Source organism: Dromiciops gliroides, chromosome 4 (genome assembly GCF_019393635.1).
Source record: "Dromiciops gliroides isolate mDroGli1 chromosome 4, mDroGli1.pri, whole genome shotgun sequence".
In the NCBI taxonomy this organism is placed as follows: domain Eukaryota; kingdom Metazoa; phylum Chordata; class Mammalia; order Microbiotheria; family Microbiotheriidae; genus Dromiciops; species Dromiciops gliroides.
The window spans coordinates 434,441,606-434,468,196 of NC_057864.1; the positions used below are offsets into that span (position 1 = coordinate 434,441,606).

The 26,591-nt window shown below is 38.9% G+C and overlaps 1 protein-coding gene across 1 annotated transcript in view; it reads right to left on the reverse strand.

Moving 5' to 3' along the window:
- Nucleotides 1-26,591, reverse strand: part of VAV3 (vav guanine nucleotide exchange factor 3) — a 488,752-nt gene that overhangs the window by 213,491 nt on the left and 248,670 nt on the right. The window contains 6 exon segments of the mRNA XM_044004405.1: nt 6,337-6,446; nt 7,776-7,908; nt 8,459-8,544; nt 9,063-9,149; nt 12,580-12,648; nt 16,392-16,487. Coding sequence (XP_043860340.1) covers nt 6,337-6,446; nt 7,776-7,908; nt 8,459-8,544; nt 9,063-9,149; nt 12,580-12,648; nt 16,392-16,487 — 581 coding nt within the window.

Here is a 26,591-nt window from a genome sequence, read left to right on the forward strand (position 1 = left end):
TACCTCCTGTAAAATACCACCGGCAAATAATTCATTGGTCTTAAAATATCCTATTCCTTGATTCCTGCCTCCTCTCTTCACTCCTACCTTTCCCTGCTCACCATCGCAGTTCCTTAAAACAACATTTCTCCTCCTGCCTGCAACAGGAGGAGATCTCATAGTACTGATGTCAAAACTGCTGTGGATCAGAGCCAAAGCATGAAGCCTGCCTATGGGGAAACATTTTTTATTGTTTTTATATATTACATGGATATGGAAGGTTTTCTTATTATTATTTTATGCCCCATAGGGTATTAAATCAGAATATTGAAACTCTGCATGATGGGCAAAGCAACACTGGAAAAACAAACAGCAGCACCAAAGGCAAACACCCAAGTTTCTAAACTTAATTCTGTCATCGGCAGCACAAGGCAGCCTGGGCTGCTGTACAAAGCTGGAAGCTTGGCATTGCCAGGTATGTCCTGCATTAATGAGCTTCCAAAAGAGAAGAGAAGAGGAAAAGGTAAAGAACACAACCTTTTGAGACTAATGAAATGCCCACTGATTTGATTTCCCATACCGGGCATTTTTCCTGCTTGTGGGAACCCTCAACTTCAACTTGAAGCAATTCTGAATTAAGGTATTTCCACCCTCTCACCATCTGTGTAGTACTGTCAATGGAAGCCTTAAAATACAAAATAACCATCGCTGTGGATGTGAAAATATACTCTACATGTTATTTAAAATAATCATATTCCTTCTCAGAGACAAAGTCCAAAGGACCAGATCTGCCTGGGCTAGAGTTGGCCTGCTTTTAAAAGTCCTGTACAATGTCTACACTTTCCTACATCCCAATTGCCTTAAAAACAAAGGATTGTGATTAAAAGCACAGACTTCTTGGGATATTAGGGCTCTCCTAGTTCAACCTTTCTCACTCTGCCTCTGCCTATTTCTCTCTCTCTCTCTCTCTCTCTCTCTCTCTCTCTCTCTCTCTCTCTCTCTCTCTCTCTCTCTCCTTCTTCTCCTCCTCCTCCTCCTTCTCTCCATACACATACATACACACATACATATATATGTATATGAATAACTCCATCACCATTTGTTTCTCTGTGTGTGTCTGTACATACACATACAGGAATCCCAAGAAGCAATGTATTCAAAGTCCTGTGGCTAGAACGAGGTGATGTCCAAGCCCTCTTTCAGTTCTTAAATGCCAGGATCCCTACTGTGAGAGGAAGAACTAGGGCACCAACCTTCAGCTATCCATATCAGTGTTCTTTTCTACAACATCAAGCTATCCCTTAAAAGCCTCATAACCAGAACCTAGTAATTCAAATAATTCATCTGGGCTGAAAGGAATACAAGACCACTTATAAAACCTCAAAGAACCTTTAAAAGGGAATAAGCACCTACTATGTGCTGGGTGCTGTGCTAAGTGCTTTACAAGTATTATCTCACTTGATTCTCATAACAACCCTGGAAGGTATGAGCTATTGTTATCCCCATTTTTACAGCTGAGGAAACTGAGGCAAATTGGTTTAAGTGACTTACACAGGGTCATGTTACTAATAAGTATTTGAGGTTAGAATTGAACTCAGGTCTTTCTGATTCCAGGCACAGTGTTCTATTCACTGTGCAACCTAGCTACATTTATTATAAATAAACAGCCCCCACACACACACACACAGAAATAAATCTGCCTTTTAAAAAAAATATGGATGCTATGCACCTCCAGAGAGAGAAATAATCAACTGAGTACTGGTTGAAGCATATTTTCTTTCACTTTCTGTTTTTTTTTCTTTTGCAATATGGCTAATGTGGAAATATGTTTTGAATGACTTTATATGTATAACTGATATATTTCCTGCCTTCTCAATGGGTGGGGGCAGGGTAGGAAAGAAAGAGAGAAGAGCTGATTTTTTTTAATAAAATAATAAAATTTTGAAAAATATGGACCCATGAAATGAATGATCAAATCATTTGAGCTACTGTCAGAGTTCATGTTGATCTGTACCACAAAGTTCCTTGACTGACTCTTTTGAGCAATTATTTAGGGTCTGGTGAGAACCTGACAACTAGAATAATATTATGGGTTTTTTTCCTAATTCTTCTAGAATATTGATGGGGTGGGAGAGCTGGAGGCATGCCCAAGGTCACACAGCTAGTAGAAGGTAGAAGGATAGGAAGGCTTTAGAAGAACAGTAAGAATCCCAATAAGAGGGTTGTAGATTTAAGAATGGCATGAGCAAAGACATGGAAATAGGAAAGAGTAGAAGACATTCAGAGTAAGGCTCCAGTTTTGCTGGAGTATGCAATTTGTAGTATGTAATAATGTTAGATGGCACAGTGGATAGAGTACCAGGCCTAGAGTCAGGAAGACTCATCTTCCTGAGTTCAAATCTGGCCTCAGACACTTACTGGCTGTGTGACCTTGGGCAAGTCACTTAAACCTGTTTGCCTCAGTTACCTTATCCATAAAATGAGCTGGAGAAGGAATAGCAAACCTCTCCAGTATCTTTGCCAAGAAAACCCCAAGATGGGGATCACAAAGATTGAGACACAACTGAAACAACTGAATGAGAACAAAGGCTAGAAAAATCAGCATGTTGATATATTGCAGAGAGCCTTGAATGCCAAACTAAGGAATTTGTACTTTTATTTTGTTGGAAGTAGGGAAAGTGAGATAGTAATACCATTATACTTGTGAGTGAGCATATTAATCTGGAATAGAATGAATTCATCAAGGTTGACAGGCAAAGACCTAGTAATAGAAAGGCAGTTTCTGTAGTCTTATTCTTGCTACATCCTACAATGCTTCTCTCATACCAACTTCCTCTCTACCAGAACCTTCCCCTGACAACAGACCTCCCAAATGCCATGTTCCACCCCATTCAGGGACAATTCCCCTGCCCTCTATCACACCTGCCTACTACTGACTTGGCTGGAGTTAGCCTGATTGCCTACTCCCACAATTTACTGTGACTTCCCCCACTTGTCCTGGGGCCCTCCTAATGTTAGGGACCTTCCTACATAATATAGTCAGATGGATTTGTTTAGTTTCCACATTTCAGGCATCCCTATTCTGGTTCATCTCATTTAGCAACTGATGTTATCTTGAAAATGAGATTCTAGAGTTCCTAAGGAGAGGGAAAGCACCTTGCAAAATTTCTGACACACAACAGATATTCAACTATTTATTTGGGGGGGGGCAGAGAGGGTTAAGTGACTTGCCCAGGGTCACACAGCTAGTAAGTGTCAAGTGTCTAAGGTCAGATTTGAACTCAGGTCCTCCTGAATCCAGGGCTGGTGCTTTATCCACTATGCCACCTAGCTGCCCCTCAACTATTTGATAGTAATTAAAATGTGCTCTGTAATAAATCCTCTCAATTCTCTGTACCAGCTGAGTTCATTCTTTATTTGTATAAATATATATTTATGGACACACATAGGCATGTATATATGTAGTATATACATAATTTTAAGCAAGACTTTAAATATTTATGTATGTATTTATATGTATAGGTATAATGATAATTGACCATAGTTCAAGACGTTTCGGGGTTTGGTGTCACAGTACATCAGCTAGTCCCCAGGCACCCTCTCTGGTCTAGGTCATAAATAGTGATGGAGCTAGTGGTTTCACTATTTCACTATTCATCTCTAGTGATGAGCATTCTAAAACTATACCCACAATACTGTTTAATGCAAGTCCACATGATGGACACTTCCAAGGTTGCATTTTCTCTAGGCCAAAATTAGATGATGCTAGCTAAGCTGACCAGGAGCCTAACACCCCCCAGGGAAAGGTTCCCCAACCCACCCTGGGGTCACTAAGTTTTCATAAGCTACTAAATGAGAAGCAAAATGGCAAAGTCAATAGAAAGGACAAGTCTTTGAATCATGTAGACCTGGGTTTAAAATTAGATGTTACTTAACATATATGAGTATATTAAATCATACATAAAGGTACGCATGTCATATCTATAGATATATATAAAACTATATCTCTGCATATTGCATATGTCACATATTAGTGTGTATATATATACACACACACACACACACACACACACACACATATGTCCACATACATATGAGTATTGCTTAAGCAACTTATAGTATCACAGAATTTGAGAACTGGACCTCAGAGCCCTTCTAGTCCAATTCACTGACCAAAGGAATCATTTTCCTGATGAGGAAGTTTCACTTATCAAAGCAGATCAGCACAGACTTTGAGTCTTAAGAGATTTGCCTGGGGTACCAAAAGGTCAAGTAACTTGCCCAGGGTCGCAAAAGTAGTATGTGTCAGAGGTGGGATTTGACCTCAGTTCTTTTTGATTTTGAGGTCAATTCTCTACTCACGACGCTATGCTGTGTGCATATATGTGTGTCTGAATGCATATATATGCACATGCATATATGTTTATATGTATCTATATGTAAATATATTTATGATATACGTATTCATGATTGTTGCCATGTGTATATAAGGTTTATAGATGAGAAACCTGATATCATCTATGTGAGGAATTCCCAGGTGGGAAATTTCCTTCATCAGTGCAGACCTCTAACTGTTCTATAACTTCTTTGTATAGTATTACCAAGCTGCCTAGAAACATTTGGAGTTAAATGATTTGTCTCTTGTCACTCATGACACAGACAGGTCTTCTTGACTCCAAGGTCGGCCCTCTCTATTCATTATACCATACTTCCTTTCATAGAGTAGATCACCAAAAAAATGGCGATTCCATCCTCTCCCATGAATGGAAAGTTCTAGATCAACTCATCTAAGTTAAGTCTGGCTGGCTTAGGGGAAGCTCAGATACAAGGCCCCTACAACTGCCCATCACATACAGCTGCATTAAATAGCATTGTGGGTTTATGGTATGGCTCCCCATTCCCAAGGGATGAACAGCCAAACCACCAGATCATGATCCTTTGTGCCCCAAACCAGAAAGGGTCCCTTTGGACTAGCTGCTGCACTAATTCACTGAACCAATAAACCTCTCATGTTTTGTTCAATTATCATAACCGGGAACAATATATTATGTTTTCCAAAGATAGGCAGACACTAGAATGGTTCACTGGCTGACACCCAAGGACTTCATGCATCTATGTTTGCGTCAGACCCTTTTATTCATGCCAAGAAACAGATGTATAAAGAAGATGGTGGAAAAGTTATTAAACAAACCACTGTGTTCCCCCAACCAAAGCTATAGTAAAACCATCCATTTCCAATTGATAAGTAACCAATAAAATAATCATGAAGTTTTCCTATGGTCTTAAAGGACCTCTGAGCTCAAATGGAACTGATCCCAATACCACATTTTCAGATTAGGTTTTTATTCATTATCATCTTTCTCACTGATGATTTCACATAATCAGTCAATAATTATTTATTAAGTGCCTGCTATATGTCTGTCAGGAACTATGCTAAGAGTGTGGGAGTAAAAGAAAGTCACAAATAGTCCCTGCCATCAAGGAGCTCACAACACAATGGGAGAGACAACCTGCCAGCAACTATGGATGAATAAGAAATGAACAGATGAATTGGAGATAATCTCAAAGGGAAGTCATTGGCCTTAAGAGGGTTCGAGAAAGGCTTCCTGCACATGGTGGGATGTTTGCTGAGACTTGAAGGAACCCAGGGAAGCCAGAAAGCAAAAGGGAAAAGATTATAGCATTTCTAAATTCTGTGTCCTGGACTTTTTGTCTGGCCTCCACACTTAACGGTGTTCTTTTCAGGCTGCAGATGCCAAAATGAATGAGAAATGCCTGCGTCATGAGACAATTATATCTCTTTAAGCCTTACCATTCCTAAACAAGTCTTTAAAAAAAGTTGTTAGGGGTTTTTTCTCATTTATAACAGGAAAGAACATTGAAAGGAAAGCAATTTGAATGATAAATTACTTAAAAACATGGGCATAGGTTGGAGAGGGTGGGGGAGAGCCCAAAGAAAAAGTCTACACTTCTATATCTCTCCAGAAAAAGACATTTCAATAAATGGGCCAAAGACAGAGCTTTAAAAGGTCACAATCACGGCCAATTTTTGTGAGCTGAACATTTGATATTTTCAGAGGCTGTGGCAATCTGAAGCATTAAAACAATCCCAGCAGAGGACAGGCCTTCAAAAGAGAGCCCATGGCTCCCTCTTTCTTTTCTTTAGAGTGGTTCAGGGAAGGCCCTTTATGAGTGCTTGAAGCCAGCAGGCAGACAGACAGCCTCTGAGGTTAGAAGGGAGGGAGGCTCCTCTGACTTGGCCAGGATGGCCAAGGTGGAAAGCCTATTGCTTAGGACATGATTTGTAAATGGTGTCAAGCAGGGAAAGGAGTTACTGTTGGAAGCAGGGATACTTACAGTGCCATTTGAAACTGCTCCAGCCATTTTTTCTTCAGATCTTTCGTTTTGCAATAGAATTCCAGGCCATTTTGTCCTTGGGTGTGGATGAGGTAGAAGCCGTAAGACCACTGTGGAAATGAATTAATATTCACGGATTAATATATAGCGCTATATTCTCATGTTCACTGAAATGCCATTAAAATTCTTTTAAAAAACAAAAACCTAGCTGGTCACAAGTGCCCCCTATGACCAGCCGACTTAGTCATTTTAGACATCTACAATAGCAGCAGCAATTTCACAGTTGATCATAACACAGAGAATTAAAAATTAAAGCTCTCTATATACCTGGAGGGAGCATGGAGTAGTAGAAAGGATGGTGGGTTTAGAAGGGAAGGGAATAAGCATTTATAGAGTGACAGGCACTGCACTAGACAACCCTGAGAGATAGACACTCTTAAGATATCCATTTTAAAGTTGAGGAAACTGAGGCAAATGGAGGTGAAGTGATTTACCTAGGCTTACACAGCTAGTGAGAGTCTATGGCCACATTTGAACTCAGGTCTTCCAAACTCTAGGCTCAGCACTCGGTTCATTGCTACTCTGCTGACTTTAGAGTCAGAAAAATGTAGGTTTAAATCCCAGCTCTGACATATGATCGCTGTATAACTTTGGACAAGCCCCCTCACTTCTCTGGGCCTCAGTTTGCTCATTTGTAAAATGAGGAAGTTAGACTGGATTGTCTCTAAGATCCCATGCAGCTCTAGGTCTATGACCCTGTGTTGAATGCTTTAAGGCTTGTAAAATGCTTTATATCCATTATCTCTTTCAATCCTCTAAGTAACCTGGTAAGTTGGGTGCTATTATGATTTCCATTTCGTATTGAAGAAACTAAGGCTAAAAGTAGCTAAATGACTAAGCCCTGTGTCACCCAGCCAGCAAGTATCGGAGACAGGTTTTGAACCCACATCTCCTTGACCCCAAGCCCATGACTCTACACTTAATAACTGGGTGGCCCTGGGCAAGATACTGATCCCCTTTGTGCCTCAGTTCTTCAGCTAGGCAATGAGGGCATTGGGCTTGCAGGCCTCTAAAGGCCCCTCCTAGTTCGAAATTTGTGATGCTGTGATTCACCACTTCCAGCTGCCTCAATTCTATACCAACATCTGCAGTCAAATCATTTGTAGAGAGATCCTCATTAACTCTTAAGGTCCCGCAACTAATGTGATCACCTATGTGGTGGCTGTTCAGTTGTTTCAGTCAAAGCTGTGGCCTTTCTTTATTCATACTCAAGAATATGTATTGGCATCAATTAAAATCAATAGTTTACAACGGAACCCCATCCAGTTTAACAGCATCCAGCCATGTGACAAGGATGTCACAAGGTCTCTTAGACATTGTTCATATCAGTTAGAAAATTCCCGGTCGATAATATTTGTCAGCATCTAAGATGGCGCCACCTTTTTGTTTTCTTTGTCAGTTGTCGGGTTATTGGCAATTTTGTATTGCTGAAGATCTATTATTTCCTTCATCTCATAGTTATCACCTTTCCTTTTGCATACAATGACTGCCAAGTCAAACAAGAAGATGTGCCTGTGAAAAACAAAACAAAATGAAATAACAAGAGATTGTTTGGAAGCAGGTGGGCTGTTCTCTAAACAAGACCTCCCTATTGAGCTTGTTTCCCCTAGCATCCAAAGATCATTATAAAAATAGGGCTTACAAACTGCAATGTTAAGCTATTAATAAACACTTCCTGGACCACTTGGAGTACTTCTAAGAGAGGTACCCTAGCCCTTAAATATTCATGGGAATGGTACGGCTCCATTTCCATGCATCATATTGAAAACTTACTTCCTCCCTAATGAAGTCTAAGTTGGACTCTTGCCTCTCTCTTACGGCCTTATTTAGATGAAGCAACAGAAAACAGACCACTGAGATGAAAGGTTGTCTATCCTTAGTAATACTGCTGAACTGATTCTTAAATAGAATATTATGGGACCACCTTTTTAAAAAAATTTTCTCCCTACCCCTGCCCCATAAAAAGGAATATTTCAGTGTCTCCATCTTTTTATTTTCTTTTCCTCTATCCTTAGATACTTATTCATTTTTATTCAGACACATAAGACTTCACTTCTCTCACCTTTCTTGTTTGGTGTGTTTGTCTAGGGTGGTTATCCTGATTTCCCCATCTCCCTGTGGTCTTCCAAACACCAAGACAGGCTGATTCTAAAAACATAAGAGGTGGGTTTCACTTTTACATAAACACATGCAAACAGAAAAGAGACTTGAGGGGGAAAAAAATCCCTTCCCACCCTCCCCAAGACCAAGTGGTTCATCATATAGGCATTGAAATCACTACATTTTTGTAGCATGGGGTCCAGAGAACCTGACTCAAACAATACATTTGAAAATGAATTTGCCTTTCTTGATGCTGGGGTTATCTATTGAAGAGACTAGAGCTTTAAGTAGGAAAATCAGATCTCTCTCCAGGTCAAAAAAAGGGGATTAAATCAGAAGAATTTAAGTGGGATCTAAAATGTAAGCTGATTTCCTTTTGAAAAGGTGGAACTTTGGAAGCTGACCTGATTAATGATTAAAAATCATGAAAGATTCTTCCCCAAAGCAAATGTCAATCAAAATGAGCAACTGAGGAAAACTGGGAATGGTTATGAAATGCATGGTTCCAAAGACACTTCCAGAAAACTGACCCCCTCCCATCTTTCTGGAGGTAAAAAGTCACCTACCAAATTCTCTATGGATAACTGAAATTGCTTGATTTCACGGAGGGTCTCATTATCTCTCTTCACCTCATTTACATATTGGGCCAAGTCCTAAGAAATACAAAGAAGGGTTCAAAAAGAGCACCAACTGTGATAAATGGAGAAAAGACACATTTTATAAAGATCGAATGATTCTGACATCATGAGGAATCAGCATAATCACTGCTACTTTCCAATGACCACCCAATGGCCTTGTATCCCACATATATAAGGCATCTCACAGGGAATATTTAGAAAGTGACATATCTATGGTACAGCTGGGGACCTACAAAGTTATCCTTTACCTCATCTCTATAAAGCCCAATAATATCATTGCTTTTATAGGGGTGCTATGTAGAATAAAGGAAAGGAAAATAGGTCGGCAGGACCTGTTACAAGAGTCAAAAACTGGGTTCTGCAGAATTAAACTTTTTACATAAGTAATGGGCATGGGAGAGAGATGGGAATGAAACAAAAAGAAATGACTTAAAAGTTTGGAAAAGAACTTGAGCTGAGCTGTATTATGCAACCACTTATTTCTCCTAGTTAACCATCAGGGAGTAGCCAGTCAAGAAACAAAATTTAATTCTACAGATCTAAAAAAAGGAGAGAGGTCAAAAACTAAAAGGCATCGAGGTGGATAAAGATGAACCCCAAATGCCTACCTACCATGATTCTCCATGTGCCTTAACCTATTTAAAAATGTCTTTTCTTATTTTGGGGAAAACAATATCAGCTAATCTGTCTGTACTGTTCCTAGCTATTTTTATTATATCTGCTCTAGATTTTCTTGTGTTCGGAGTTCTTCTCTTGCCTCTTTATATCTTAAATTCATCTGGAACAGCAGCGAGGCTCTGCCAGAAAACAATCCTAAACTTTGATTAGAATAATTGAATTTCCATATTGGAAACAATGTGTTGATAAACAGGAAATCTGTATACCCTAAAGGTTAACAAACAGATGTGCCTTTTATAACCCCCCACCAATGGTGATATTAAAAAGAACAGCAGGAACTAGGATTGAATCCCACAAGAAAAGATAGAAAAAGAACTTTGGCCTGATGTTATAACAAAAGTCACATTTCATATATGAATGAAACTGACATTGGTATTCTTTGTCTTTCAGTTGCGCATACAATAGAAATCTCCAATGACATTTTCATTGAGCATAATTGGAAACTAGTTTTCTGTATTCTTGTTTACCTCTCACATAAATTTATACTTAAGTTGTGTTTGAGGAAAATAGAAAGAAAGGAAGCTGTTCTTAGAAATGAAATTCCATTTCAATCTTTTCTCTAAGACATCTAATTCATATTGTCAAATTTCGAGTTTACTTAAAATAGAAATGTTAATTACCATAAATCTAAAAAAACCCAAATATAACAGCATGTTTGCTTGTTGGGAAAGGCATGGCTTGACATCAATTTGTCTAAAAAATGGGACTGAGGATCTTAGGTGACAGTAAACTCAATATGAACCAACAGTTTGATGTGACAGCCAAGAAAATTAATTCAATCTTAGGCTATGATAAGAAGATAATTTCAAGTAATAAAGAGCTGATGATTCCACTGGACTTTACCCTGTTTATACAATGTGTTAAATATTGTGCTCTGTTCTGGGAACCATGTTTTAGTAAGGAAACAGTAAACCAAGCTTTGAGTTTATACTACATGAGAATCATTTAAAGAGAACAGGAATGAGAGAATGATTACACTGGGAAAAAAAAAAAAAGAAAATTTAGGAAACAATAGATGCCTGTAAGGCAGATAAGTGGTGCAGTGGGTGGAACACTGGGTTTGAAATTAGGAAATCACCAGGAAGACTCATCTTCATAAGTTCAAATACTCAACACTTCGAAAGTATTCAAAGCCTCAGACACTTATTAGTTGTATGAACCTGGGTAGGTCACTTAACCAGTTTCCTCATCTGTAAAATGAGCTGGAGAAGGAAATAGAAAGTCACTCCAGTGTCTTTACCAAGAAAACCCAAATGGGGTCAAAAAGAGTCGTACTGACTGAAATGACTCAACACTAACAACAGATGCGTTTAAGTAGTTGAAAGGCTATCTTATGGAAGAGGGAGTTAGCTGATTTTGCTTGGTCCTAGAGATTGAACTAGAGGCAATGAGTGGAAATTGAAAGAGGCAAATTTAAGCTTGACATCCAGGAATAATGAACAATTCAAGCTATCCCAAAACAGAATGGGCTCCCTCAGGAGGATATTGGAAGATATCATTGGGGGCTTTAAACAAAGGCTGTGTGTGTGTGTGTGTGTGTGTGTGTGAAGGGAATTCTTTTTCAGGTATGGCTTGAAGCAAATGGTCTCTTCTAACTTGGAAGTTCTATAATTCTGTCCATGCGAATGCTGTGAAAGCTTGCAGTATAAATCAGATTATTTTTATTATTATCACTGTTATTTCCTCTCAAGGTTTTAAGTATGGCCAAACTAAGACTTGGAAATCAAAGGAATGCCCATCAATTGGGGAATGGCTAAACAAACTGTGATATATGATGGTGATGGAATATTATTGTAGTATAAGAAATGACAAGCAAGATGATTTCAGAAAGACCTGGAAAGACTTGTATGAAATGATGTATAGTGAAGTGAGCAGAACCAAGAGAACATTGTGCATTGAGACAGCAATATTGTTGTATGAAGAACTGAATGACTTAACTATTATTCTCAACAATATAATGATCAAAGACAATCCCAAAGGGCCATTGATGAAACTTATTATCAACCTCCAAATAAAGAACTGATATTGATGGAATAGACTGAAGCATGCTATTTTTTTACTTTCTTTCATTTATTTTCTTTTAATCAAGTTTTCTTGTACAAAATGACAAATATGGTGATACTTTGCATAATCATACATGTATAACCCATATCAAATTGCTTACCGCCTCAGGGAGGGAGGAAGGAGGGATAAAAATTGGAACCAAAAATTATAAATAAAAATGTTTATTACATTAAAAATAAATTAGGGGAGGATGGGAGGAAGAAAAAACCAAACAAAAAATTAAATACGGCCAAAGTGACTTTCAGGTTAAATAATCCGTTTACATTATTTGGACATGTCTATGAAACTTTCCAAAGAGCTCCATTTCTGACGAAAGTCATCAAGAAGTCCCCATTGAGTATTAATATCTTTCACTAAATTACATCAATCCATGTAAAGTTTCTAAATCTACTACAAACACCTAAGCCATCAATAAATTCAAAGGAGAAAAAAAAGGACATTGAAAGATAGCAACATTTTAGGTATTGTGGAAAGACATCTGTATTTACAACCAGGGACAAGTCTTCAGTTACAGGAAGTGCTACTTGCTACACACAAGTTGTATGCCCTTGGGTGAATGAATAGCTTGACTCTCTGGGCCTCAGTTGCCTCATCTGCAAAATGAGGGTGTTTGACTAAATGACCTAAATTAAGGTTTACTTCTGCTTAAAGTCAATAATCCTATATCTTGAGGTGAGAGCAAAGATCTGAAGCCCTTACTTACCTTCATTGCATCAAGAGCCTGTTTGAGGTTTGCTTTCTCAATGGGATCAATTGTGTGTTTCACCAGCTCCTGTTATAGAGAAGACATCACTATTTCTTAAAACGACTCTTGAAAAAATAATGGCAATGTATGTACAAAAAGCCCTTTAAAAGCAAAACCCACTCTACAAATGCATAGAAATATGATTACTCTTGTAGCAGAAGCTAAGTGGTAAAGTGCGTAGAGCATTCAGTTTGGAGTCAAGACCTAAATTTGAATCCCACTTCAGACAATCACAAGCTGTATGACTTTAGCCATTTCACAACCTCTCAATCTCAGTTTCTTCAGTGGTAAAATGGAGATAAAAATAGCACCTACCTCCCAGGACTGTTGTAAGGATGAAATAAGATGACACAACTAAAGCACTTTGCAAAACTTTCAAACACTATATAAATATCATTATTATTACTTTTATAAGTACCATGAATAAGTCTAATAGAAGCAGAAAAAGAAGTGGACACTGACCAAAAGATATTGAATGTATTTTGTAATAGGAAAATCCATTGATCAAAAAAGGCATGATGAGTCTCAAAACAATATATATATATATATATATATATATATATATATATATTTCCTTTTTGAAATAAGAAGTCATTTTCTACGATATGAAAAAAAGGCCAAAGCATTCCTTCTGTGGCCTGCCAGCTTATAAGTATCCTGAACCTTATGGGATTTCATTTTATTATCACCATCTCCTTCCCTTTGGCAAGTTAAAATGGTCATTTTTTTTTAATGTAATGAACCATACGCAGAATCCAACAACATGAAAGCATTTTCTGCAACATATTTCCAAGCTAGTGAAGTGGATTTTCTTGAACATTCTTTCTCATAGAAAATCAAGAAGAACTTCTGAGAATTTCAAATATATATATTAAAGACAAAAAATGTATATACATATATCTGTATATAAACATGTTATACAGAGAAATGTTAGGTTGATTTTTTTCTTTAAAAAGACTGCAAATATTGCTTACTTAAAAAAAAATCATACCTTCCCCATAGTTGAGTAGGGATTTGATGACTCCAAAGTTATAAAAGCACCTCTCAGTTTGTTTCTCTGGACATGTTTTTAGTTCTCTGATGCCTTGGGCACTGATTGACTGTGTATTCCTAATCATTTTTTCATAAACCACAATTTGATTATGTTGCCTTCGGTTTGGGGCTCATAAATGTTTTAATGCACTTTTAAGAAATAATCAAGGCTTGGATTTTTTCTGATTTCTCAGTAGAGCAAAATATAGATGACTAATATTTTTATGGACATACTTCAAGAAATTTAATATACGAGACGTACAAAGCAAAGCAGAGTCAAAAATTATATTTCCCGTACAGGTGGTAGATCTTTTTAAGATGACATTTCACAACCATCAACAAGGCTGACAGACTAATACAGTAAGGCATTTCTTTGGAGCAGAACTAATGAGTCTCCTGGAACAGCTATCAAATTAAATTTATAAGACTCTCCACCCTCATTATATGGCTAACTGTGGAAACCAAGAGCTTTGTAGGTTATAACAAGAATCATCTTGAAATAAATAGGGTCTTATTGTAATTTAGTAGAGCAGAAAGCAATTCAGAAGATGGCAGAGCCCAGTTGAGTTTATCCTGATGAAGTAAGGAGGATAATGTTGTTAATTCACAAAACTCTCAGTTTGCCACCCCTTTTTTAAAGCTACAAATAAAATCTTAAGTATGACTTGGGGTGGGGAGGGGGGTGCTAGATGATCCCATTCAGTGTACTGACAGGTAGAAAATTGCCAATAGTAGAATGAAAATTTGTTAAATTCCACTCCATCCAAGATGCATTTACTAAACCTCTACTATGTGTGAGGAATTGAGAAGACAAAGATGAAATGAAAATAACCATTGCACTCAGGGAGCTTACATCCTATTGAGAGTGGGAAGGGGAGAGAACACATAATTAGCAAAGTGTTTATATGCATTGGGGAGGGGGAGTCTTGTTGGATCTGAAGGGTCTCAAAATTGAGGAACCTGGTAACATCATAGAGTGCAGGCCATTATTACTCTATGACCAGACTGCTTAGGTTTAGACTATCTAAAAACAGATTAGTTTTACCATACTGATATGGTGTAGTTACCATAATAATCCTGATTATTCTGAGAGGTTAGGGGATGTGAGAAGTTGATTTGCTACTTATTCCAACCCCTTTCTGAGAGTCTCCTACATCTTTGGAGCTCATCCAAATCTGTTCAGTTTCTTTTTGAGCTAGTTTGTTTGTCCTAATATGGGGTGAGTTCAAACCTACATTTGGAAGGAATTCTGTTTTACATGGGTCCTCTGGAGAAATTTGGAGATGGTCTGTGTCCTGTAAGACCAGAGAAATTTTTCTCCAGTTATCTAGAATGTTCTATGTATGTGCAGGGATATACTGGAGAAATTTAAAGATTATCCCCTATGTGCTAAAGGGACCTATGAAAGCAATTTTCACCTAGGATAGTTTGGTTTCTCATTTGAAGGTAAGAGGGTAATAATATGCAGTCAACCCCAGACCCCCTTCCATATGATGTTTTAAGGAAAATATTAACAGCTAACAGATCACTCAAGGAAGGCTTCCCATAGGAGGTAGAACTGTTGCCAAAGCCAAAAGGATGCCAAGGATTCTAAGAAGTATAGGTAAGGAAGCATTTTACAGAAATGGGCATTAATGACCAATTTCTCTTTTCAGTAGAACAGTCTCTCTCTCTCTCTCTCTCTCTCTCTCTCTCTCTCTCTCTCTCTCTCTCTCTCTCTCTCTCTCCCTCCCCCTCCCCCTCCCCCTCCCCCTCCCCCTCCCCCTCCCCCTCCCTCCCTCTCCCTCTCCCTCTCCCTCTCCCTCTCCCTCTCCCCCTCCCCCTCCTCCTCCCCCTCCCCCTCCCCCTCCCCCTCTCTCTCTCTCTCTCTCTCTCTCTCTCTCTCTCTCTCTCTCTCTCTCTCTTTCTCTCTTTAAAGGAGAGGAGTATAGCCCCTCATCAGGATCAGGGCTGTAGAGAACTGTGGGTTTTCCCAGCTTAAAGGAAAAGTTGAAGGAATGTGGAAAGCCAGACAAGATAGCTAGAAATGCTAGTGTTTCCAGAGAGGAGTGTGGATATGGGATACAGTTGTAGGAGCCAATGTCAAATGAACAACTGAGCTACCCTGGAGTAATTAGAATTAGGAGCAGCTGGATCCTTGCCTGTCTTGTCAATCAATTTAGATAGTGATCTCCTTGGGCAAAACTTGATGTTTGCCTTAAAAATGTGCCTGCCTCCCAGCCCTGTGGGATCTGGTGAATTTATCCACTTTCCTCTTCACCACTATTGCCCTTATCCCTACCTCCTCTACCTCATCACTCACTACCTGGTAAATCTTCACGTTCTTTGAAGCCATTTACTTTTTGTTTGTACTTTAATGATAGTTTGTATCTAGAGAAAACCAATTTTTATTGTCTTTTGAGCAGTGTTTGCTGTGGTGGGTGTGAGGGGAAAGGGCAAATGAATTTCTGTGGGAGTTTGTTAAGATTACACACTATATGGTTTGGCAGTTGGATAAGAGAAAACACTTTTCCTTAGTCTGGGGCCCTGGGCTTACTGATTTCCCTTAATAATCATCATGACAAAGTTCCCCAAAATAGCAAGGGAAAAGGATAGTGTGAAGGCAAAAGATAAAATGCCCTGACAGCTTTATAGAAACAACAACAACAACAACGAACCTAAGCACATATTAAGCACCCTAGCAACCCCAACTTTTTTCAAAGACACAGGAGCAGATCAGGGAGTTCCAAATTACATACCTGGAGCAGGAGATGATACTTTAGAACCCGCTGCATAGGAACAACAAGCAAATCTCGGAGAGTGAATTTCCCATTGTTTGCTCTCTTGGAACATTCCTGATGAAAGATTTGTTCATTAATAATGTACCTCTTTATGAAGGCACAATGTTAACATTAAAAGCAGAGGGCAGAGGGTGTTCTTTAAATAATCAGTGTTCAACTTTGTATTCCAAACACGGTGAGTACCTTTGTTATGTATCATGTTCTTGGTATTACCCCGAGATAGAGTAGAAAAAGGGATGGGAGAAAAAAATGTGAAAGATATTGTCCTAAAAAAACAAAAAACAAAAACCCAGAAAGAATGAAATGACTTTGTTTAAAGTAGCTTGTCATGATAATAGAGTTTGCCTCAGATAAAAACATCATGGACAAGGTTTGGACCCAGACAAAGAATATGGAAGTTTCTTCATTTGTTTAGAAAAAAGAAAAGTTGGGTTGTTTTTTGTTTTGTTTTATTTTGTTTTTAATAAGGAATAACAGATAAACATTAGAAGTACTAAATCATAGCATTTTGAAAAAGTAAATTGAGATGGTCTTTTAGATTGTTTGCTTCTTGTCTTGAATTGAGCCTTTCTTAAACAGAAGTTGGGAGAGGATTGTTAGAAGCCCCAGGTCTTTCAGGCACTGTAAGAGGGAACTCCCCCCAAAAAACAAATAAGATTTGATAAAGTAGGCTTCTATCTAATCAAAGACTTGACATCTAGGATACAGACCCAGGCACACTGGGCTTTTCAAAAGAGAACAAAAACTCCAGAACATTTGAAGCTTTCCAGGCTGACTTACAAAGCATAGAGTCTCAAGGGACCTCAAGGGTCTTTTAGCATAATGTGTACCTGAATAAGAAACTTCTCTAAAATTTTTTCAGCAGAATATAAGTTCCTTGAAGACAGGGACTTTTTCTTTTTTTAAGTATGTATTCCCAGTGCTTAGAAACATGCTTTGGCCATGGTAAAACCCTAACAAAATTTAATTGATTGAATCAGCAAGAATTTATTAAGTACCTACTATATGCCAGGAATTGTGCTACCTGTTTACAATAAAAAGACAAAAATGAGACAGTCCCCACCTTCAAATAGAGTACATTTAGGGTAAACCAACATATACACACATAAATAGATACAAAATCTATACAAAATAAATGCAAGGTAAATAGAAGGTAATTTGAATTGAAGATCCATGATCTAGCAGTCATCCAGTCTGCAGGAAAACCTCCCTGCTTCCTCAAGCAATATGTTACATATTATTTCTGGCCATCACTACTGATTAGGACATTTTCCCTTATACCATATAGATCTGATCTCCTCCTCCTCCTCTTCTTCTCCTCCTCCTCCTCCTCCTCCTCCTCCTCCTCCTCCTCCTCCTCCTCCTCCTCCTCCTCCTCCTCCTTCCTTCTTCTCCTTCTTCTTCTTGGAGGGCCAATAAGGGTTAAGTGACACTTAGGGTCACTAAGTGTGAAGTATCTGAGGTAAAATTTGAACTCAGGTCCTCCTGAATCCAGGGCCAGTGCTTTATCCACTACTGCCACCTAGCTGCCCCCTGGCAATTTTTCTTAAAATATTTGAAGAGAACCACTCCCCCTAAGTCTACTTTTCTTCAAGCTTAAAACACTCTCAATTCCTTCAACTGACCCTCACTTCCTTAAATACTTAGCACCATCTCCAGGACCCTTACTATCTTGGCCACTCTCTAAAGACCAAAGCAGCATTGGTCATCATTTCTTAGTCAAAGGGGGGAACCTGTGGTCTCTGACTGTGTAGGAAGGGAGGGTCAAGAAAACTGAACTAGATTCTTTTACATTCAAGGAAGATGTTCAGAGAGAATGTCTCTCTTGTCTTTCCTTCTGGCTCTGCTTCTGACTCCCCAGACTTATCCACCATATGCCTCAGCTGCCTTCTCCTACTAAAGTTGTTTATACCCTATAGCTTTCTCAGTGGAACCATTCCTTTGCCACTATGCCCCCCTTTTATACATTAGTAAGTTCCTCCTGGAAACTCCATTTTGAGGAAGGGGCCAGGTGAGCTACTCTCCACCGTTTTCAGCTCCCTTTTATATGCTATCTTTCCCTATTAGAATTGTAAGGGGCTAAAATTCTAGCTATACTATCTAAAATCTAATGAGTGGTCGCCAATAAATTATAAGCTTTAGCAAGAGTATGTAAGTGTTTAAGTATTTATTAAAGAGCATTAGGATCAGAGAGAAAGGTAAAAATCTAACTATTTCTAAGAGACCCCATCATCTGACCCACCATGGCGAGGTTAGGAACAAAAAGAGAGAGAACCCCTCCGCCAGCGTCTGCTTCTTTCTTCATGTTCTCCTCCCAGAAATGAGAGGCTCCTCAAGTTGATTGGCTGGTAGCCTTGATACACAGTACCCACGAGCAAATGTCACTTCCTGATGCTAAGGACCTTGACTGCATGGCTTGCCCTCAGAGGCCTTCTCCTCATGGTGGAGCTTTGCTATAGTAAGTCTCCAGCAGGTGGCATCACTCCAATTATTACAAATGTAAGCTCCTTGAGGGCAAGGATTTTCTTTTTTTTTTTTTTTTTTTTTTTGCAGGGTAATGAGGGTTATGTGACTTGCCCAAGGTAACACAGCAAGTACGTGTCAAGTGTCTGAGGTCGGATTTGAACTCAGACCCTCCTGGATCCAGGGCCAGTGCTTTATCTACTGTGCCACCTAGCTGTCCCCCAGGACTCCCTTTTTTCATGTATTTATATTCCCCATGCTTTACACAGTGACTGGATAATACTAAGTTCTTAATATATGGTTGTAGACTTTAACTCTGCCAGGCTGTAAAGGATAAAAAGAAGGAGTCACAGCCCCCTTCCCCCAGTAAGGGAGAAATGACAAGCACACTAGGAGCTTTAACACAATATGAAAGAATAATATAAGAAGTAAAAAACATAGAGCGAGAAACATTTCAGATAGTATTGCAGTTTTTTTGGTTTTGGGGTTTTTTGTTGTTGTTGTTTTTGGCAGGGCTATGGGGGTTAAGTGACTTGCCCAGGGTCACACAGCTAGTAAGTGCCAGATTTGAACTCAGGTTTTCCTGAATTCAGGGTCAGTGGTTTATCCACTGTGCCACCTAGCTGCCTCTTTTTTTTGTTTTTAATTTTTAAATTTTGTTTTTTTGTTTTTTCTTTTTTTTTTTCAGGTAGTATTGTAATGGGTGTAGAAGAAATGTTTAGTTGTAAGCATTCCTGCTTTTAGGATGGTTCCTTTCCTTTCTTCTTCTTCTCCTACCCCATATAAATTGGTTTAAGTGATATTTCTTGTAGTTCTGCTTATCTATTAAAAACACATTAATTCTTCTAGCTAGACATGATTCTGGAACCTCTCATACCCTCTGTCTGACCTCTCCAATGTACTTATTCATTTCCTAATAATAAAAACTATTAGCTAATATTACTAGAGCATTCAAGGGTTTACAGACCATTTTATATACCTTCTCTTATTTGGTCCTCACATATCCCTTTAAGATACACACTAATAGAGACCATGCTCTTGGGACCTAGGCCACCCAGCTTTGTACTTTTGGGGACAATGCATCCTCTTCTTCACCCAAGTTGTTTTCTAAGCTGCAGCAAAACACCCTATTATTTTCTACCTCTTGCCCTCAGAACTGAATCCCATCAGAACTGTCATTGCCTTTGAAAGATCTTACCAATGGATTATCCCAACGTTGCATTCTTTATCTCTGTGACTTCCAAAACAAAGCACCCATCCCTAGCCACTACTCCCCATTAAAAAGTAAGCTCCATGGGGCAGCTAGGTGGCACAGTGGATAGGGCACCGGCCCTGGATTCAGGAGGACCTGAGTTCAAATCTGGCCTCAGACAATTAACAATTACTAGCTGTGTGACCCTGGGCATGTCACTTAACCCTCATTACCCCAGAAAAAAAAAGTAAGCTCCATGAGGGCAGGGAGATTCTTCCATATTGAATCTGGCACAGAATAAGCACTTAAGTGGGGCAGCTATGTGGCACAGTAAATAGACTGGCAGGCCTAGAGTCAGGAAGATTCATCTTCCTGAATTCAAATCTGGTCTCAGACACATAATAGCTGTGTAACCCTGGGCAAGTCACTAACCCTGTTTGCCTCAGTTTCCTCATCTGTAAAATGAGCTAGAGAAGGAAATGGCAAATCACACTCTAGTATCTTTGCTAAGGAAACCCTAAATAAGGTCACAAAGAGCCAGACATGACTGAAAAATGACTGAACAACAAAAAGCACTTCAATATTTTTTCATTTATTCCTTTATTATTATCCCCATGTTGTTGATGATAAAATGGAGACACATAGAAGTTAAATGTTGACCATGATCATAGAGCTAGTGTCAGATGTATTGGGGGCAGCTAGGTGGTACAGTGGATAAAGCACCGGCTCTGGATTCAAGAGGACCTGAGTTCAAATCCAGCCTCAGACACTTGACCCTTACTAGCTGTGTGACCCTGAGCAAGTCACTCAACCCTCATTGCCCCACAAAAACAAACAAGCAAACAAACAAAACAGGCGTATGATTCATACCTAGATCCTTTCTGGTGCTACACCTAGTACATTTCCCACCATACCTCACTGTATTTCTCTAATACTAATCTCAACCTCAGGTACCCAAAACACTACATAAACCATAAACTCTATAAAGACAAGAGTCTATATTGTTTCCTATTTTGGAAACTTAGTTGTTTATTGAATTGAATCATGCACATCATAATGTTTACTTTGTTAATGAAACATTTAATTTCTTTCCAAAGGAGGTTCCTGAAATTTTAGATCCTGACCTCTCCTCTTCTGCATGGTTAGAGCACTTTTTATCTTAGAGCCACCTTTCACACTCCATTGTGTATTAAAGTGGTGTGCTTTGGATCTCCCCAACTAGACTGCGATTTTCCTGAGGCCAAGGAGTGCATCTTATTCCTCTTTTTATCCTCCACAGAGCCTAGCACACAGAGCACCTTGCACACATTAAGCATTAACACTTGCCCAAAGAATCAATGAATAGACAGTTTCAGCTACCAAGGATGTTGGAGTGCCATCTCATGGTCACTTGTGGGAACTGCGAGCTGCTTGATCCTAGCAATCCTCAGGAGGAGGTGAGAAAAAAGAAGAAAAGAGAGAGAGAGAGAGAGAGAGAGAGAGAGAGAGAGAGAGAGAGAGAGAGAGAGAGAGAGAGAGAAAGAAATATGAGCACATCCTGCTAACTACCTCCTGTACAATGACGGATAACACTTTGTGGGCACTTAATATAGACCTGGTGTTTGACTGATTGCTAAGGAGTCTCAGGGACAGGAAATAAGTGTGAAGGTGATATGTGTTGCAGAAAAACCTGCCGTGGGTCCCTACAAGTTTATCCCTGCCAAGACAATGGCCTCCAGGGAAAAGCCTCTTAGAGCAGCTGAGATAAAAATGAGGAAACTCCAGGGGTGTGTTGGAGCCAGCTTGAGCACTCCAGTCGATTGTTAAATTTTCAATGTGAGTATTTGCCCCTTGGAAACCACTAAATTCCATAAATTAGGGCTTGAGTTGTTATTTTGTCGATTATCTAACCCAGAGGTATCAATTCCCAAGTAACTAGATTAAAATATAATTGGGGAATATTTAACAAAATAAATTAAAATCCAATAAAACAATGAAAACACTACATTTTGTAACCAAGCCGATATGAGTCTGCAGGGGACTTTATGTATGGTTTAGTGGTTCCCTTTTCTATTTGACTTTGACATCACTGTTCTAGACATAAGAAAGTAGTTGAGAAAAATGTTAATTCCAATTAAACTTAAAAGTGTGTCCTGTGTGGAAAAAACCTTTTTTTCCTGTTGAGCAGTTGTTAAACATGTGTAAGCACATCCCTGGGAAACTCTCTCAGGAACATTGGACAGTGGCTGACTAGATGTACCTGAGGGTATTCCCATGAGAAATCAAAATATTGCTCCAGGCCCCTAGTTTCCTATAAGAATCTCTTATGTTGGTTCTTATGTCCTTGCTTTGGAAGGGACTTGAACTGGGTCCATCCAGGGCCATCATGACTTAACCTTCTTTCACATAAAGAGTAAAGGCTGAGGAAAGGTAGGGGGAGGCAGTATAAAAGGAAAATTCAGATATTGAAGTAGAGAGAGTAAATGCAAGGAGTCAAAACCAGGGGCCAGAATAACTGGCCAAGTCAATGAAGCAAATAAAAATACTGAGGCACAAGGCAATGTTGAAGATCAAAACATAGCATGTCCCCAAAGAGGGAATGGCAAGAGGTAAGGTGTGGCTTTAAGATTGCAAGAGATTGTTAATGGGTGATAGGCAAAAACATGGACTAGACAAAGAATGGTCCATCTGAAAGAAAGCTGGCACTGAAATCATAGGACCCAGGTTCAAATCTTAACTTAGTCTGACACATTTTAGACACATTAGGCACACAACAGAAGCAACTGAGCAACAACAAATATAGACTTGGGAATAATTTATAACAAATCAACAGGAGCTATGAGACAGCCGAAAAAAACAAGAGGGCACAGAATAGAATTCTGGGGAACAACTTCATGAAAGGGTTAAAATGGAGAGGCAGGGAGAGAATAGATAATGGTACTGAAATGGGAATTGAGAAAAAATAGTTAAACAAGTAAGAGTTTAATGACCATGGAATATATAGGTTGGCACAGAAACATCTAGTCCCAGCCTACAACAATACCAGGAATACTGAATAATTTTCTTCCCCCCAAAATAAAAGGTATTTCTAGCCAAACAAAGAAAAGTTTGACTAAGTAATCATGGCTATTTCCCTAGCAATTGGCAACAAAAAAATTCACACTAAACATCTTCAAAAAGACTTCCATAAAGCAGTCTATGGGTAGACTCTTTTCCTTCTAATATAGACATTAGATAGGCTAGTATTCAGAGAAACAAGAAGGAATAAGGATAATAACAGGGACCTTGGCCAAGTCACCTACTTCCCAGTTCCCCAGATATCTCTATAAGTAGATACAATGCTGATATGCATTATTAGAGTTTCCTCAATCAGGAATTCCCTTTACCAATGAAATCACAGGTCTTGGAGGAAATATGGGACCTGGTACACTCTTTTCCCAAGCATTGCCCTGGAGATAAATCTGCCATTAGTATCAAATGAATAAACATAAAAAATTGTTTTTGTTTCAGTCAATTCTGATTCTTTGTGACCCCATTTGGGATTTTATTGGCTAAGATATTGGAGTGGTTTGTCATTTTCTTCTCTACCTCATTATACAAATGAGGAAACTGAGGTAAACAGGGTTAAATGACTTGCCCAGGGTCACACAGCTAATAAGTGTTTAAGGCCAATTTGAACTTATGAAAATGAGACTTCCTGATTTCAAACCCAGTGCTCTACCCACTGGACCACTTTGCTGTTCCACAAAGAACCTAGTCCTAATGATATCACCACTTGTCCTATACCCCTAAAAGATGAAAAAAAAAAAGAGTAAAAGGACCTATATGCAGAGAGGGGGAAGTGGGAGGCTAGGTTAGGCTATAGGCCCTCTATTCTAAACTAAGCACAGAAGAGTTGTTGTAGACACCTACTTGTCATAATCCATTGCTCAACTGTTGCTTTCCATGCATGAACAAACAAATTTAATCAAAGATAATAGCGAAACCTTATTGTAACCAAGCCTTTCTTCTCCCTCCTTTGGTATCAAATATGATAGTAATATTGCTAAGACAAAAAATAAAAAGGCTTTGGTTTTAATTCCTTTAAGGAAGAGCTTTAGAGATAACTTTTGTACACTTGCATAGAGTAGGCTTCAGAGTCAGAAATACCTGGGTTTAAACCGCCTTTTTGAAATATATGGCTATGGGACTATCTTTTGCTTTTCTATCTCCAACATTTAGCACAATGCCATGCATAGAGCAGGAGCTTAGTGAGTATATATATGGTATGACCTTTTCACAAGCGGGCATGTATTACAAAGATTTCATAATGATAGTCAGATGAGTCGGTTGGTTGGTAAATGGTTATCTGAGTAAAGAGAATTAACTATTCAAGCAGGCTGGCAAATGAGAATTAGGAAAAGGTTCTAAGATTAGTTTATTCATCTCACAAAGAATATTTTCCTTCAAGAGATGAGCACCAGAAAGCACTTCAGTTGGGGCATTTACCCTTTCCTTTTTTTTTTTTTTTTCTAAAAGTCTCTGCAGATCAAAACCCATTACAATAAACTCCAAGAAACGGTCTCAATTCTCCCTGCCCTGAAATTCCTTTGTATTTGGTACTGTCTAAAATAAACTGGCCATTGGCCGAGACTTGATTATCTTTGCATTTTGCAGAAATTCCCATTCGAATGCTATTTCTCAAAATGGGATTTGACCTCTGTTATAATCACATTTTTGACAACTTAATACATTTAAATCAACAGAAAATTCATTGTAATGGTCCAAGATCCCATCTTTTCACATTCCAACTGAAAATGAGTGGCTAAAGCATTTTCAAAGGATGACACAGAAGATCGAATGTAGCTACCTGATTGTTAACAGATAGACCAATTTGAAGAGGCCAACTGCAGAAAAATAGATCTTGGTCTGGGTATCAGTCTGCTTAAGAAGACCACAGATAAAGGGAGAAGGTATATTGAATGGAGACTATTAACAGACTACAGATGTGAGGACTACATTTGAATGCTGAGACACAGCTACTGCTCACCTGTTTCTTGCCATGCATGAACAAACAAATTTAATCCAAAGATTAAAACCTTATTGTAACCAAGAATTTCTCTAACATCTCCCCTTTGACAGCAAACACGATACTAATATTGCTAAGAGAAAATAAAAAGGCTATGATTTTAATTTTAATTCTTTTAAATGGAAATGTTAAGTGGATAGAATGCTGTAATTGGATACATCACAAAATCTCAGAGTTAGATGGGGCCTCAGTGGTCATCTAGTTTAATCAATAAGGAAGCAAGAATCTCTACCCCCCCCAATGCATTTATTGAGTGCCTACTATGTTCCACAAACTCCTCAGAATTTTACAATTATTATTTTATTTGATCCTGGGTGATATTTAATGTTATTATTATTCCCCTTTTACCACTGAAGAAACTAATGCAGGCAGAGGTTAACAGATTTGCCTAGGGTCTCACAGCTAGTAAATAACCGAGGCTAGATCTGAACTCAGATCTTCTTGAGGACACAGCCTTCTATCCTCTGTGCCATCTAATTCTTCAATATCATGAATACTCTAACATGAGGGATTCTGGCCTCCTTGCTGTTCCTGAAAGAAGATACACCATCTCTGGGAATTTTCCCTGGCTCTCCCCCATGCCTGGAATTCTATCCCTCCTCATCTTCATTCCCTGATTCCCCTGACTTCTTTAAGTCCCAGCTAAAATCCTACCCATAGGAGGCCTTTCCTATTCCCCTTAATTCTAGTTCCATCCCTCTATTGATTATCTCCAATTTATCCTGTATCTATCTCGTTTGGACATAGTTGTCTGTATGTGTCACCCCCATTAGACTATGAGCTCCTTCAGAGCAGGGACTGTATTTTGCCTTTCTTTCTATCTCCACCATTAGCACAATGACTGGCACATAGTAGGAACTTAATCAAGGTTTATTTTCTGAGTGACTGATGGTCATCAAGCTACTGATGGCAGACCATCAGTGAGGGAACACCTACTACCCACCCACATAGCTCATTCCACTTTTAGCATCACTTTGATTTTTATAAAGTTCTTCCTGACCTTTAGAGAGGACCTACTCAAACCTAAATTTGTCTCTGTGCACCTTAAGCCAAGTGATTCTAGTTTGGCCTTCCCGGTCCACACAGAAAAGCCTATTTTGATTCACCTCTGATACTCAACACAGCCTTGGAACTTTCAATTGCCTCTTCCCTCTGATGGAGTCCTGAAACACAGGGATATAAACTCCTCTGAAAATTCCCTTTATAAAGGACTCAGGATTGTCCAATTAACTCCATTTCCCATCAGCTGCTCTGCTTACTTCCAACTCCACTAATGTCATGCCCCACAGACAAACATCATGCTCCCATACTGGGTACCTTCTGGTGGTTCTGCCCTCTTTTTCAGCTTCCTTTTGAGCATTGTCTTTCCCCCTTTAGATTTTAAGCTCCAGGACATCAGGGACTTCTTTCCTTTTCTTATTTTCTTCCCCAATGCTTAGCATGGTGCTTGGCATAT